Source organism: Polistes canadensis, unplaced genomic scaffold (genome assembly GCF_001313835.1).
Source record: "Polistes canadensis isolate GaletaPanama2010 unplaced genomic scaffold, ASM131383v1 scaffold_75, whole genome shotgun sequence".
In the NCBI taxonomy this organism is placed as follows: domain Eukaryota; kingdom Metazoa; phylum Arthropoda; class Insecta; order Hymenoptera; family Vespidae; genus Polistes; species Polistes canadensis.
Window position 1 is genome coordinate 186,045 of NW_014569622.1, and position 14,995 is coordinate 201,039.

Here is a 14,995-nt window from a genome sequence, read left to right on the forward strand (position 1 = left end):
AAAAACATAGAGATACTCGATTATGTCTGCTTTTCTTTATTTTCTTACTATTCATTTCAAAGTGGAAATTGTATTAGATATTCTAATATCTAAATATAATATACTCTCATCTTTTGGTACATACATTTCTTCTTATTATTAATGTCCTTGTAAAAGAAGTCTCACGATTACGCGAACAATTTGGAACGAATGATACTAAATGTTAAGTTATAGCTAAAAATGGATTGAAACGATCGAAAGCAAATTTTGCTGGTAATGGCAACTTTTTATAAGAAACGATTACATGAAATCGAATAAAATAAAAATATTTATTAAATATAAGGACAATATATTTATTATTCTGTAAAAAAGTATCGATATATTTTTTGAAAAACTCTCGATGAACATCGCCAATTTATATCAGTAAACTTTATCAATTAATCGATCATTAGTATAATAATGCGTGTGAGTATTAATAAGTATTAAGAAGAAATATCTAATGGCTTGATAATATATCAATGAATGTACCTATTCATACATCCACTATATATATATACTATGAAAGGCATTTAAACGCTATCGTCGATTCGAAGTTTTGACGTTTTTACTCATTTCCAATAGAAATCCATATGTTCCGGTGGTAAAGATTGTTTTCCTCGCGTCGCAAAAATGATAGAAATCTAACAGGAGCACATGATGATACAGGAGCTATCACGAAAAAAGTATTTGTCGTCATCACATAGAATGCTCATTGGTTGGCAATGACGCGAGTAATATCCAATCAAAGTACAGGAAATAAATAAAGACTGTCGGTAAAACAGTAAGAGATCCGATGGTAATTTACCGACCATTACAGATCCGTCGATAACTTACCCTAAGGTAAAATATTGTTAGAGCAACAATCTTATCGATAAAAGAAATGGAAAAATGTTTTACGAACATAATAATAGAGAGTAAGCGAATATTATTTATAATTGAACACTACTTTTATGAATATTTCTAATAAAGATTATTCATTATATCAAAGATACGTTGTTAGAAAAGGAATAATAAAAGGTCTGTAGTAGTATTTTTTAAAAAGTACACTTCGGAGAATGCATTGTAGTTTTTTAAACTTTGCATGAAATAGTTGAACAAACTAATGATTCATTTTTTTTTACGAATATCTACTGTATTTAATTATTTCTTATTAAGTTTAAAAAACTGCAATGTTTATAATATATTTTGTATTAGTAGTTTATAATTTGAAATCCCGGCTGTGATGTTTTTGGGTTCTCTACTCGCTAAAATTTTCTAGTCAATTTTCAATACTTAACCTTTCGCTAAGCAGCTCGAGGTGTGCTCATTTTTTAATATTAATGAAATGCAATTACAGTATTAATAAAATATATATATTTCATTTAAAAAGTAATTTTCTATATTAATAATAGAATCGATAAAATAATTTCAAATCATAGAGAATTAGCGGGATTTGAACTATCCTTCTTTTGGTCTTAAAACGTGCTCGTGCTACGCTTGAGCTATCAAGGATTCGTGCGCCGTCCACTGAATATTATTGACTATACTCAAGAACTTCAAAATAAAGGTATATTAAATATATTATTTTTTATATGATCAAGTAATCATCACATCGAGTCATTTTGTGCAGGATTATTTTTGTTTTTTCTTTTCCTTATTATGCCTAATGTACTTTTACCTATAAAAAGTAAAGTTGTATTAACCTTAACTGAGAATACTTGCGTATCTTTACAAACGTGGAGTGTCAAATGGATGTGATGAAAATAAAAAAGATGCAAAGTATTCGTATAAAAAAGAACAGTATTCAAAAGATATTAATTGTTTCTTTCATCTAGTACAAATTTTCTTTCAATTTCTATAACTATTCTTATATCAATATATGTAGTTTTACATTTTGTTTGAAACCTAAAAAACGAAAGGTTATGATTATTTCTATTTCATTAAATGCTAATAACTCTGATAAATAATTGATCAATAATTTTCTTGGATATTTGATATCGCAGATGTCGGGAAGCAAGTGTCGTAACTGTGGCTCCGTAGACATAGAGACAGATCCAGCACGTGGCGATGCCGTTTGTACAGAATGTGGTTTTGTTCTGGAAGACCAACTTATTGTCAGCGAAACCACTTTCGAGGAATCCCCGTCTGGAAATATGATTGCCCTCGGAGAATTCGTAGGAAAAGATAGCACGGGTAGAGCTACAGGTTTTGGGGCAGGTTCGTTGATACTTTTAATATAAATATACAATTTGTATATTTCATCTAAAATTGACTCGATACAATTTATCTACATGATGAGGTAACAAAAAGAAATGTTATTTTTTTCTCTTTAGCATACCGTGTCCGTGGAAAAGAATCTAGAGTTATAACATTACAAAATGCAAGAAAAGGAATACAGCATCTTTGTTTGCAATTACAGTAAGTTTCATCGATATCAATAATTTACTGCGATACTTATTATAGGTGACTAGATAAAATAACTAATTATAATTGGTATTAATAATACTACTTGGTAATATAACATTTATACTTTCTAATTCTATAATCTTTGTTTGTTATAAGACTCAATCAACGTCACGTCGATGAATCTGTTAATTTTTACAAAATGGCATTAAACCGACAATTAACTCGTGGAAGGAAGCAAGCTCACAATCATGCAGCATGTGTATATATTACTTGTCGTTCTGAAGGCACAGCTCGTATCCTTTGAATATGTTTCTACTCGAACAACTTTTCAATTATATATAATTACTTATTTACGATTTCCCTTAATAACTTACATAGATTTGCTTATCGACATCAGTGATGTTCTTCAAATTTGTGTTCATGAACTAGGACGGACGTATTTGAAGTTTACGCAAGCCTTATGTATCAATATACCTTCAGTAGGTAAGTATTTATTTAATTATTATATTTTGCATGATACATTATTTTAGAAATACTTTTCTTTTTTTCCAAAATTTCTTTTAATGAAAGTTCCATTTAATTAAAGTAGCCATTGTTTGACCTTAAATAATATGATATACTTAATACTTTTCTAATAGAGAATATATATGTATAATAATATTTAACAAAAAATATTATATTGCTCAGTGTGACTAGTAGATAAGATAAAATTCTTTTAATATCTCAATATTAAAATGTAAGACTTCTTGTTACAATTTAAAACGTATTCTTGCAACGGTAAACTTGATATAGCAGCCTAAATAATAATAGATTTGGATAATATTTAATTAACAAATTCTACGATACTTTTAAGGAATTAGGTCTTATTGAATACTCATTATATCTGTTAAATATTCATTAAATTTATTGCAAGAATAACAATGACTAATTCAGCTTCATCAGCACCAGAAAAATCACAATATTGTTTCTTTTTTTGGTACAAATGATGCAGTTAATAATTTAATTTTTTTTTCTCTTCAAATGGTGTTTACCTATTTCAGAACCCACATATGTTACAGATTTTCATAATACATTTCTATCATTATATAGATCTCTTTTCTGTATATTTTTATTATGAATATTTACAATTCATTGCCACTGAGCACAAAACGATTTCATTTCTAATTCTAATATTCATATTCTGAAAAGTATAAATGACGGATAAATCTCATGACCATAGAGATAGAGAATAATGATAAATGCACTACTTTACAATAATATTGTTATTTGCGATATTGAACAATCCTTGATCTCTTATCTTTTTGCATTACTTTTTGTTTAATACTTTAATATCTACACTTATATATGGTATATTGTACAAGGATAAATTAAAAATGTTTAGTTAAATTTTGATATTCAAGTAAAAACAATATCACAATTATATACAAATATTAGCAAAATTTAWAAAARAAAWAAAAAKGGGGGGGGGGGGGAAMAAATGATAAATCTTAATTTACTGAAACACGACTTAAGATATAAGTTTGAATCTTTTCTTTTGCAAAACCAAGTCTTTGCATATTATGCATTTACTTTTATTAGATGAAATTAATATCAGAATTATACTTTTATGTTATATAAATACTGACGTTTTAATACAATTTATAATAGTAACTGATATATTGGTTATTCAACGTAATATGGACTCATTTGGCTAGGTAGAAACCGAATTATTTCAATATTTCAAGTTACGTCTATTTAAAGAAGTGTTGCATTATGAAATGAGATATTTTTAACAATATTTTATAATCCACACGATACTTTTGTTTTGTTTTACAAATATCTCAGTTATGTAGTTCCAAAAATATTTATCCATTTAGTTGAAATTTAAGATTATTATATATCGTTATGTTACAACGTATTTTCAACCGATTCAAAAATTTCTAATTAATTTACTACTACTGTCATCGTAAAATGAGTAATATTAATACATATTTATTTTCCTTATTGCCTTATTTTATGCTTTATTACTTTTATCTGACCATTAAGATTGAACACTATTTGTTTTTAAAATAAATTGATCTTTTTTCATATGACAGCGAAGAATATATATTCCAAAAATGTTCAGATTAAAGTGCATCTGTCATATTTGCTTATTTACTAAACTCTCCAGAGTGACGATATTAATAGGTTGCAATAGTTTCTTTGCTGCAAAATATTCTTTTAGAGTAGAGTAAAATATTCTACCGGGTGGGCATACTTTAATACAAGATCTGTGTACTAAACTATTTTCATAATAGAATATACATACATACATATCATGTGCAAATTCCCACACAATAGAGCTTTACTCTACCAAACTGAACTTATATCGTTTAATAGGTCGACAAAATGTGCAAGTTTTATCTTTCATTGTTTTTTTTTTCTTTTTTAAATGATAGCCACCGAATAGCCGTAAAATATTTGTTTGTTTTCGAAACAACAACAAAACAAAACACTTCGATCAAAGTGTTAATTAGATCGTAAATTTACATCAATCGTCTGATGGTGGGCCATAGAAAATTAATTCAGGTATCTGTCCACCTTGAACACCTGTACCATTAGTACTTTCAGAACTACATTGAAATTGAAAATTTACACTACCAACTGTAGCCTCGGTCATACCTTCTTGACCAAAATAACTTAATTCTACGCCATCGAGTATTGCACTTGCCGTATAAAAGCACTCTGGTTCTATTTGTATAGGATTTTCAAAATACACGTGAAATGTACTGCTTGATCCATCAGAAAAAAATTTTGTACTATTTTCTGACAAGACACAGCCCAGTCTTTTAAGCTCTATTCTAACATTATAGTCCGCAGCACCAGTAGAGCTTCCGTATAATCCAAAACCAACCACAAAAATTCTTTTGTCAACACTGAACTGGATCGAATCACATCTTCCTCTGTAGCGCCACTGATTGGATCTATAAGCGCACGATTGGAATCTATGACAAACCTATAAAGAAATTTCCAATTCTCACGTAGATCAATAAATACTTTATTACAAACACATATATATATATATATATATAATATATATAAAATTTGTAAATGTTTATACATATAGAGCAATCACAGTTAATATTGTTTAATGTAATATACGTACACGTATATATAGATCACTAAAATTTGAAAAAGGAAAATCAAAATAAAAGAAAAATAAGCATGTCACTTTAACAAACAAACATAACAAGTTTTATGGGGAAGCTAAATTTGAATATATATATATATATTAATTATAGAAAATAAAGGATACATACAACTACTTGACTGTATATAATATTTCAAGTAATACGACATTGAGGAAAATTATTTTGAATTGAGAAATGATTGGATAATTTAATATTTCTTATGCGTACCTGAGTTTTTAATCCTTGTCGTGCTTTTGTGGGAAAACACAGCATCGGTCTGTTACTTGCAGTGAAGTGTAGAAAAACGTCTATTGTTTCTTGTTGCGTTAGTATGCCAGTTTGTGCAGCACTATTAGCAAATTCCTCTAAATTCATAGCTGGAAGTCGAATTAGATACAGGGCAGACCCTAAAATAAAAAATGAAAATAACATAACTAATTCCTTCAAGAAAAGCTTACAAATATTCACCTAATAATTGTCGTTGATTCGCGGATGTGGGCTCGAGATCTTGTCTTAAACATTCCGCAGAAGCCCATCTTAATGCAGCATCCCAGACATGAATCTCTTTACAATTTAATGTTTCTCGAGATAAGACGGATTCAAGCGTATGAATATCAATGTCTACAAAACCGTCGGATCTTAGTGCCATTTCTGCCTGTGTGTATATTCAATACATATATTATCAGTAGAAATTCATATGAATTTAAATATATAGAAATATTTAAATATATATAATTTCTCAAGATATTGAGTTTAACTTATCAATATGTCATGGAAAAATAAAATACTATAGAATATTTCATTTTTAATTCAATAAAACTCTATCTCGTTAATCTCTAAAAATGATAACAATTATAGATGAGCGCGAGGGCTTCGAATAAATAATAGATAATTCGCTTCCTTCTTATGTTTCATATCATTTTTATTATCACAGTTATCGAATAGTTAATTCCCGAAAAATAATTTTTCCAAATCTAAATAATATTATCATTTAAAATTTTTGTATAATTTATATTTATGCTTTTATGTTATATATTTTTTGTCTCTATTTGAACTTCGTAACACTTTTATCTTATGAGCCTGAAAATGTATTTACTGTCACAGAACTATTGATTACTAATGAGTATATTATACAAAATGCAAAAGCAGGGACATGTAGAATGAACGAGTAGATTTAAAAAGTATTTTAAGCAGATAAGGAATATTTGTTTTGAAGAATAAAAGCTTAAAGAATATAGTCTTAATATATATCTACATTTAACTTGTTATTAAAATGAAATGATGGTAGGGACACAATACATAAATAAAATATAACTTTTATTGTGAAGCCTTTTTTAGTTTCATAAATATAAGTGTAAATATACAAGATTGCAAGTGAACTACATTCATTAATAAAATAATATATCAAAAAAGATTTAAAATCTAATATTACATAAAAAATGTCAAAAGCATTTATTTTTCTATAAAGCAACATTTTAGAATAAAATTACATGTTTAGTTGATGGTATTTTATTATTGTTGTTACTTATTTCTACAAGTTTCATATTTTCAGTGCTATATACAAGTAGTATATATAAAAAACAAACTTAAAAATACAATGTAATATAAGTTACAAGAAATATAATATTAACTGATTGCAATATAGATTATTAAAAAGTTAAAGCATCTTTAATAATGTTGATAATTTAGATGATGTTTGAAATGTTTATAATAAAAATTAATTTTAATTTTAAAACGATTTTTCCTTATCTGATTAATTATTCGAGAAATTCTACATAATGACACCATTAGATTTAACTATTTTAGATAAATCATGATTGTTACTATATCTACTGTCTGAAAGATCATTAACATTTACTGTATGTTTCATTGATTCATAATCTTCTATAAAGCTATCTCGATACATCATGTTTTGTGTGATTTCTATGTCCAGTTTATTACCTGGAAAATATGGCTCACTACGCGTACGAAAAAGAGCAAATGGTAATCTTTCCTTATTTATATCAATAGCAGAAGAATAACATTTGATTTCAGATAAACTTAAACAGTGTGGTGTTAATGATATTCTACTTTTGGAACTTTCGCGAGTGTCATTTATTCTCAATTTTTTCTGATAATTACGTTCGTATTGTAATTTTTTGAATTTATCTTTGATACAAACATCTTCGTAAGAATAAAAATGTCGAATATGATAATCATGATCGCTAAGAAAATTGGATTCATCTACCATCATGTCCAAGCTTGTATTTAAAGTAATGGTACTTAATACCTTCTGATTATTACTTACTTGAGCATCTATAACTTCCCAGCATCGTTGCATAAGGTCTGGTTCTTCAAATAGTCGAGATTGGCTTAGAAGTAAACACGCATTCTTTGCAGTCAAACTTGTTTCCAAATAATTGACGCACGCACGTGCTAAGTGTGGAACTATATACTTTTTAGCAACGTAAAGCGTTGCTAAAACTGTGTCAGCTTCTAATTGTACTTCGTCGCAATACATATATCTGAAATAAGATTCTTCTAAAAATACTGAACTTTCACCATGAAACTTGTCATTTTATAATTGTTACGCGTGTTCATTATATCTTCCTGACATACTAACCTTAACAGAGCAAGGAAAGCTGCTGGCTCTACATCTGGCACTTCTATGTCTTGTTTATTTTCTGCTAGTCCACCGTAAAACATGGCATAGAATACGGAACTACCAGTAGCTAAGACATACTTGTGTGCTGGTATAGTTTGCGTATGGCCTGTAACAAACATTATCCTCTGTTTAAAATCGACAATAGATTTATCAATTCTATTCAACTGTAAGAAAGGAAGAAAGAATCATTATATACCTGGACTACCAACAATAAATATAATATCTGCCATGAGATGGTTATTGAACATAGCAGCATTACGTTCCCGAACTGTAGTCTTTGTTGCTTGCCAGTTAGGATCTTGTGTACAGTCTTCAGGCGATGAAAGATTTAGATGAGTTACAGGCGACGATAAGGAAGACAGTGGCGATGTAGGAGCACTAGGGGGCTGATATATTATTTTTTCTCGTTGCAATACAATGCAAGAGGACAGAGGGCTTACAGATGGAGGAGAATCTGATACATTGCTTGGAGATTCCGCTAGAACATTCACAAGTTTTTTTTATTAAATTATTATCTTGATATTTTATTAATTAATCAATGAACTTATCTTCTCCGTTAAATCGCTAATAACCTCTTTAATCAAACGCACACGCACACACATTTTATGAAATTATTTCAGAGTATCTCTAAATTCACAATATAGTAGCATGCTATAGATAAAAAGAAGAATATTTCTTAATTGAAGTGTCATAAAAAAATATAAATAATTTACCGTCAGTGTACATTATTTCATCAATTTGGTGTTAATTTCGAAGTTAATCTTTTATCAATGTTTTGACATAGCAAAGAACGGTGTCACCAAAAAAAATTGATGAATATTTGATACCGTTATACAATAAAAAGTAACGATCAAAGCGGAACATGTATGCACATCATATTGAATAGCAAAAACATTTTGTGATAGCGGAACACTGAGAAACGTTCGTCTTGCTTCGTTTTTCTTCGGGTATATTCGTACGTTTCTCGGTGCACGTGATGTACATCGCGTACAAGTCCAAAGTACGAATAAAAATATAAACGAATTTCTTTAAAACAGAGCGTTCATTAAATATACGATTATTATCTACCATTATATAAGATAATTCTAATCAACATTCAATTTTTTGTTTTATCTAAATACCAATATTATACAATTTACAATGTTCTCAATACGGAATTATATTTTTGTATAAATAATGTTTTAATGATTAACGTAGTCGTGCCGGCGACAGAATAATCCAATCAGCGTGAATGCGTATCAATGTATATGTAATACTACACATGTGTACATATATACTATAATTATATATGCAAAAGAGAAAAACTAATCTAAATTCGTATTGTACTCATTATCTTTCATATTTATACGATATAATTTAATTAAAAAATATTCTAGGATCAATTTAAAATGATATGAAACATATACTCGTCGACATACTTATTAAATACTGCATAGAACATTAATGGTACTTGTAACAACATTGTTTTTCTTATATATGCATTGAATTATTTCAGTATAATGCGTTTATTTGCAACTCAAAATACGATTTAAGTATTTAAAAACATTGAATGATTGACCCAGCCATTGTTTATAAATAAATCAATAATACAGCATTTTCTTCTATGCGCGCGTATGTGTGTGCGTGTGTGTGTGTAACATAAAAATACACACGCACGTATTTGGATCGGATATCGATGTTATATTATATTGTTTAACTAGAATGAATTTAAAATACAGCATCTTTTTTAATTGATTCATGTTATTCTCTTACCGTTGACCCAAGCATTGGTTTGCTTGACCGTGACGTTATCTTGATACCGTTGTAACGGCTTGGCGGTGATCTTGGAGTATAAGTTAGACATCTCTGTTCTTTCTGCAAGACGAGACGTCTCTCTTGTATATTTATCCTTCTTTTATTCTTGAATCGTGTCGAATGAAAGAATCACGGTAAATTTAAGATAATAAAAGAGCGTAGGTATAGGGCCGAAGCGCCATGCTAGGAAGACGGGCGCTGGTTAGGTAACACCACACGTTACCTTTCGTCTCTACAATCGATCGATAATTCGTGTTACAATGCGCATGTCTCTTTATTTAAATCCTACCTTCTTTATTCTCCCGTTATTTAAAGTACTAACTTTTTCGAATAATATATTTTTAATTTTATTTATATAACACATATATTGCACATCCTTGATTTTGACCCTTTACAAACGAACCACCAATGGATTTTACAGTATTTCTATGAATTTAAATGGTTATATTCAATTTTTTAATTTGCCGCGTATTATATGTTATAATTTAAATCTTGTCGCATTTGCTTTTACGATATACTTTTATGAATTATTATATTTTAGATCCTTGCTTGTATATTATGAGATTTGCAAACAAGCTTGAATTTGGTAAGAAAACTCACGAAGTATCAACGACTGCAATAAGAGTAATGCAAAGAATGAAAAGAGATTGCATACACAGTGGCCGGAAACCATCAGGATTATGTGGCGCGGGTAAATTTGAATGATGTTTTTTTCAATTTAAACAATATATAATATATACATTTAAAAAATTTGATTATAGCTTTGCTAATGGCAGCACGATTACATGAATTTAATAGATCACCTGCTGATATTGTAAAAATAGTTAAGGTTCATGAATCTACTTTAAGGAAAAGGTATATACATATGCATATCATATCTATGTATGTATAATATATTTAATATTAAATCAGCGATATTTAAGGCGTTTAATTGTAGGTTAATGGAATTTGGAGATACACCTTCTAGTGCCTTGACTTTGGAAGAATTCATGACAGTTGATTTAGAAGAAGAACAAGATCCACCTGCATTTAAAACTGCTCGTAAAAAAGACAGAGAACGATTACAAAAAGTAGACAACAAAAAATTTTAGTCTTTCTAGAATTATAATATTAATTTTGTATACTATATACTATTGCTATATATAATATATATATATTATACTTTGCTTTTATTCATTTCAGTTAGAAAATATAGATACAGAAATAAATGAACTTCAAGCTGAAATCGATAGACAAATAGACGAACAAAAAGTTGGAAAGGGAAAAAAACGAAAAAATGGTATTTTAGTTTTTGCAATTTCTCATATACGTTATATATTTCTTTAATATGTATCTTATGTATAATCTTGACATTAATTACAGGATCTCCTTCGGAAAATGATTATACTGATAGATTTATTAAAGAAACTAATTTAAATATTATTAAAGATTGCATTGATTGTGAAGCTGTGAATTCCGATGTTGAGGAAGAATTACTTGAACGTGATAATGATACGTTATTTACAGGACTTGGTAAGGAACCTAGTAACGTTGGCAAAATAAATGAACAATTAATACAATTATGTAACAACAAAATCTTGTAAATCTTCGAAGGCCCTGATATTGCTTCAATGGGTTTAAATGGAACAAAGGAAGCGAGTAGAGAATCAAAAGATAAAAACAAATCCAATTTTGAAAATGTAGGTACATACATTTCATGTATGTTTAAATTTTGTTAAACAAGTAATGCAACGTTTATTTTATCGCAGGCTTCTGGAGAAATTAATATTACTGACATTGATGACGACGAATTGGACGACTATATAATGACAGAAAAAGAAGCTGAATTCAAAGATATTTTATGGAAAAAAGTCAATGCAAAATATTTGACCGAGCAACAAGAGAAAGAAGAACGACGAAAGAAGGAGAAGGAAGAAGGTAAACCAGAGAAAAAGAGAAGACGTACTACAAAACGAAATAAAAATCAAGGTCCTGCTACTACAGCAGGTAAATAAAGGCTAAGAGATGCTATACTATATAAATATATTTTTATATATATATTTGTCATACTGGATTATATATATTGTTATTTATTTAAGGGGAAGCTATCGAGAAAATGTTGCAAGAAAAACGTATATCTTCCAAGATCAATTATGAAGTATTAAAAAGCCTAAACATAAATGGTCCAAATAATCAACAGAAAGAGCAAGAAAACCCGTTATGTAAATCTAAGATTGACATTAAAATGGAGATTAAGTCGTCAGGGTTAGTTGTTATGGAAATCTTTATGAATGTTATATTTTACATTTAAAATATCTTATTTATCATTTTTTCTTTTAAATATTTGTTTATTTCATGTATAACCAGGACATCGATTTCGCCATTAAAGAATACAGGAACATCATTATCACAAGAGACACGTTTACCAAAATCTAATAGAAGACGTAAAGTAGAAATACCAAGTTCAAAAGAACTGGAAGAATTTGTGGAAGAAGATATGGCACCTCCTACACCACCCGCACTTGATGCATCAGACGTTGGTAAGTATGAATGTCCGTTTTTTATTGATGATCTTTTCTCCTTCTTAATCTTTCAAATGTTAATTTGATATTGTTTTCTATCGAACAGTGGATGAAGCAGAGGATTACATGGATGATGCTAATGATGAACCCACTGAAATGACAGGAAGAGAAATGCTTAAACGAAGAAATGGAATTGATGACGACGATGACTATGAATATGACTATGGAGAAGAATATTAATACTATATCTTAATCAAAAAATGCATTTTCTCTCTTTCCGTTAATTTGATACGCTTATTAGATTTGTTTTTTTATTTATTTTATTGTGTCTATTCTCTAAGAAAACCCTCACACCTATCCAGTACTACCAAAGAGGTTGCGTTTTTCTACTGCCTCTGGAGTCAACGGTACATGATTTTTGTTAAAGAATTACTGATTCATTTTTTTATTAACGTTTTGCTTTACTTTAGTGATCCGAAGCAAACTAGTAATCTAACGTGGCTAGGTCGTTGACCTTATTTATTTTATTATACCAAACGTAATTGTAATTTTTATATATATATGTAGTAGATTTTTTGGTTTTAGTTATGGAGATCATTTTTTGTTATCGCCATTTATTCTAGAGTTAAAATTATTTATGAAATTATAAAATATACATAGCGCTATAATAAGGAGAGGCATTTACGAAGTAATTTTTTAATTACTTCTTAATATTAAGTTTTTTTTTTATTAAAAAATAACGCACCATTAATATTTATATATAATATATACCTGAAATTAAACTGACAAGGACTATTTCTTCTTTTTATTATTTTTTTTTTCCCTCGAAAAGTTGAATGTCTGTCACCTTTCGTCTACTGTTGTTTAGTTGCGATCCGTCTCATCACTGTCTCTCTCAAAGATCCTTTTACGTTCAGCCGCTAGAAAATCGATGAGAATCACTCCTGGAATTTGTCGTTCCCATAGGTGAAGGTCCTTTAGCATATCCCAAAAATAGAGTAACACATTGAAGACCTTTATAGTTTGCATATCTGCCCACCTCGCTGTGTTAAACGTGTTTTTAACATCTATGGTTGCTAATACAACTATGCATCGCGTCGCGTGATAGGTCTCTTCAGTTCTTCGGTAGACTTTAAGAAGATCGTTATTAGCTCCTAATGTCAACCCGTCCTTTCCTAAATCCGTACTGTCTCTGAGATAAATATGTTAAATACACGCATTTGTATTAATAGTATATTTTAAAATAAACCATTAAAATACTTTCTTGTTACTTACTGAAAGAGCAAATCAAATATTTTGTTAATTTCATTTGAAGTTAAAAATAAATATTTAAATTAAAACTTAAAACTCATATTTTGTTCTTACGTCTTTGATACATTTCATTCTTTATGCTCGTATAGTTGTCCATATCCAATGGCCAAATGTATCCAACAATCTGGTAAAGTAAGTACTCATGGTGGTATCGCTCCTCGTAGTATTCATTTCAAAGTTCAGCTTCCTTGAGTTCTCATCTTAAAGTTGAGCAGTTTCTTCTCTTCTCAGCCAGTTTGTAATCTATTAAAAAGAATGTATCAGTAGATGTCAAATGTAGATTACATAATGTGCCACCATATAAAAAGTGGACTTTATATTTGTAATAATGAATTTATATATATATATAATATATTATAAAAATAAGATGAATAGAGTAAGAAGTGCTCTTTAATAATCGACTGGTTTTGTGAATAAAAGAACAAAACAAGAACAAAAAAAATGTATGGAAGCATGAATTTCAATATACTGCTATGCAGCACAAAGAATATGACAATTTTACTCTATTATTATTATTATTATTAATATTATTATTATTATTATTATTATTATTATTATTATTATTACTATTAATATTATTATTTGCAATTAAATTTTGTAGCTGTTGGGCAGAATATATATATCTAATCTTTCGCACATGTAATATATATATATGATGTACGAATTTAATTATTAAAATTGTTAATCACTAATAAAAATTTTTTTTTTCATCTATTATTTCAAAGTTAATTCAAAAGTCTATTGATACTTTCTATTGTTAGAACAGCGTTTTCTAAACAAAATTTCATGTAAATCGTATTATAAATTTTAAACGTAGCAAAGAATAAAAATGAGAAGAAATCAAAATTATAAAAGAAAAAATTAAAAGAAAACCAAAGCAATGACATATCTTAGAAATAAATTAGACTTCGAGCACGATTTAGAAATTATTGTTCTAAACCTTAATTTATCGACGAGAACACTAAAAAATCAATGCAAATCAGAAACTATAATTCAATTCACGCTTCGCATTCATTTGCATTAGTTGGCGCATTAATTCTATTTTTTAAATATGAATAGACGCAGTGGATGATTTCTAATCGTTATTATAAGAAAAAAAAAAAAAAAAAGAAACAAACGAAACAAAGACATACAATAATACACTACACATAAAGAAAGGAAATAATTGATATTGTATAAATTATTAATAAGAT

General features: G+C 28.5%; 3 protein-coding genes across 16 annotated transcripts in view; 1 reads left to right on the forward strand and 2 right to left on the reverse strand.

Moving 5' to 3' along the window:
• The first annotated feature begins 1,012 nt into the window (after window positions 1–1,012).
• Window positions 1,013–13,283, forward strand: LOC106786495 (transcription factor IIIB 90 kDa subunit). Of its 3 annotated transcripts, none has more exons than XM_014747945.1 (16): window positions 1,013–1,035; window positions 1,437–1,564; window positions 2,001–2,214; window positions 2,331–2,415; window positions 2,560–2,696; window positions 2,782–2,886; window positions 10,532–10,681; window positions 10,752–10,845; window positions 10,928–11,060; window positions 11,173–11,269; window positions 11,353–11,502; window positions 11,584–11,669; window positions 11,739–11,976; window positions 12,069–12,234; window positions 12,337–12,509; window positions 12,598–13,283. In XM_014747945.1, exons 3-16 carry the CDS (start codon window positions 2,001–2,003, stop codon window positions 12,729–12,731), a joined length of 1,962 nt encoding a protein of 653 aa, XP_014603431.1. In that variant the 5' UTR covers window positions 1,013–1,035; window positions 1,437–1,564; the 3' UTR covers window positions 12,732–13,283. The 3 variants fall into 3 exon arrangements, with proteins under 3 accessions (XP_014603431.1, XP_014603429.1, XP_014603432.1); XM_014747943.1 differs by lacking the exon at window positions 1,013–1,035 and adding an exon at window positions 1,226–1,315; XM_014747946.1 differs by lacking the exons at window positions 1,013–1,035; window positions 1,437–1,564 and adding an exon at window positions 1,708–1,916.
• Window positions 3,286–10,225, reverse strand: LOC106786496 (BTB/POZ domain-containing protein 6-B-like). 2 transcript variants are annotated; one of them, XM_014747947.1, is made up of 7 exons: window positions 9,949–10,225; window positions 8,393–8,674; window positions 8,155–8,302; window positions 7,840–8,056; window positions 6,021–6,207; window positions 5,781–5,959; window positions 3,286–5,377 (listed from the first exon to the last, which is right to left on the reverse strand). In XM_014747947.1, exons 1-7 carry the CDS (start codon window positions 10,037–10,039, stop codon window positions 4,913–4,915), a joined length of 1,569 nt encoding a protein of 522 aa, XP_014603433.1. In that variant the 5' UTR covers window positions 10,040–10,225; the 3' UTR covers window positions 3,286–4,912. The 2 variants fall into 2 exon arrangements, with proteins under 2 accessions (XP_014603433.1, XP_014603434.1); XM_014747948.1 differs by lacking the exon at window positions 9,949–10,225 and adding an exon at window positions 8,910–9,106.
• The window catches only part of LOC106786497 (RNA-binding protein 4.1-like), a 9,968-nt gene continuing 8,235 nt past the window's right edge, over window positions 13,263–14,995 (reverse strand). For 5 of the 11 annotated variants that reach the window (XR_001381658.1, XR_001381660.1, XR_001381661.1 and 2 more), the window contains 2 exons: window positions 13,857–14,045; window positions 13,263–13,683 (listed from right to left, as the gene is read on the reverse strand). The gene's annotated coding sequence lies outside the window, so the exon portion shown is untranslated. The remainder of the gene's footprint in view (window positions 13,684–13,856; window positions 14,046–14,995) is intronic. The other 6 variants (XR_001381656.1, XR_001381655.1, XR_001381657.1 and 3 more) reach the window with 6 other exon arrangements.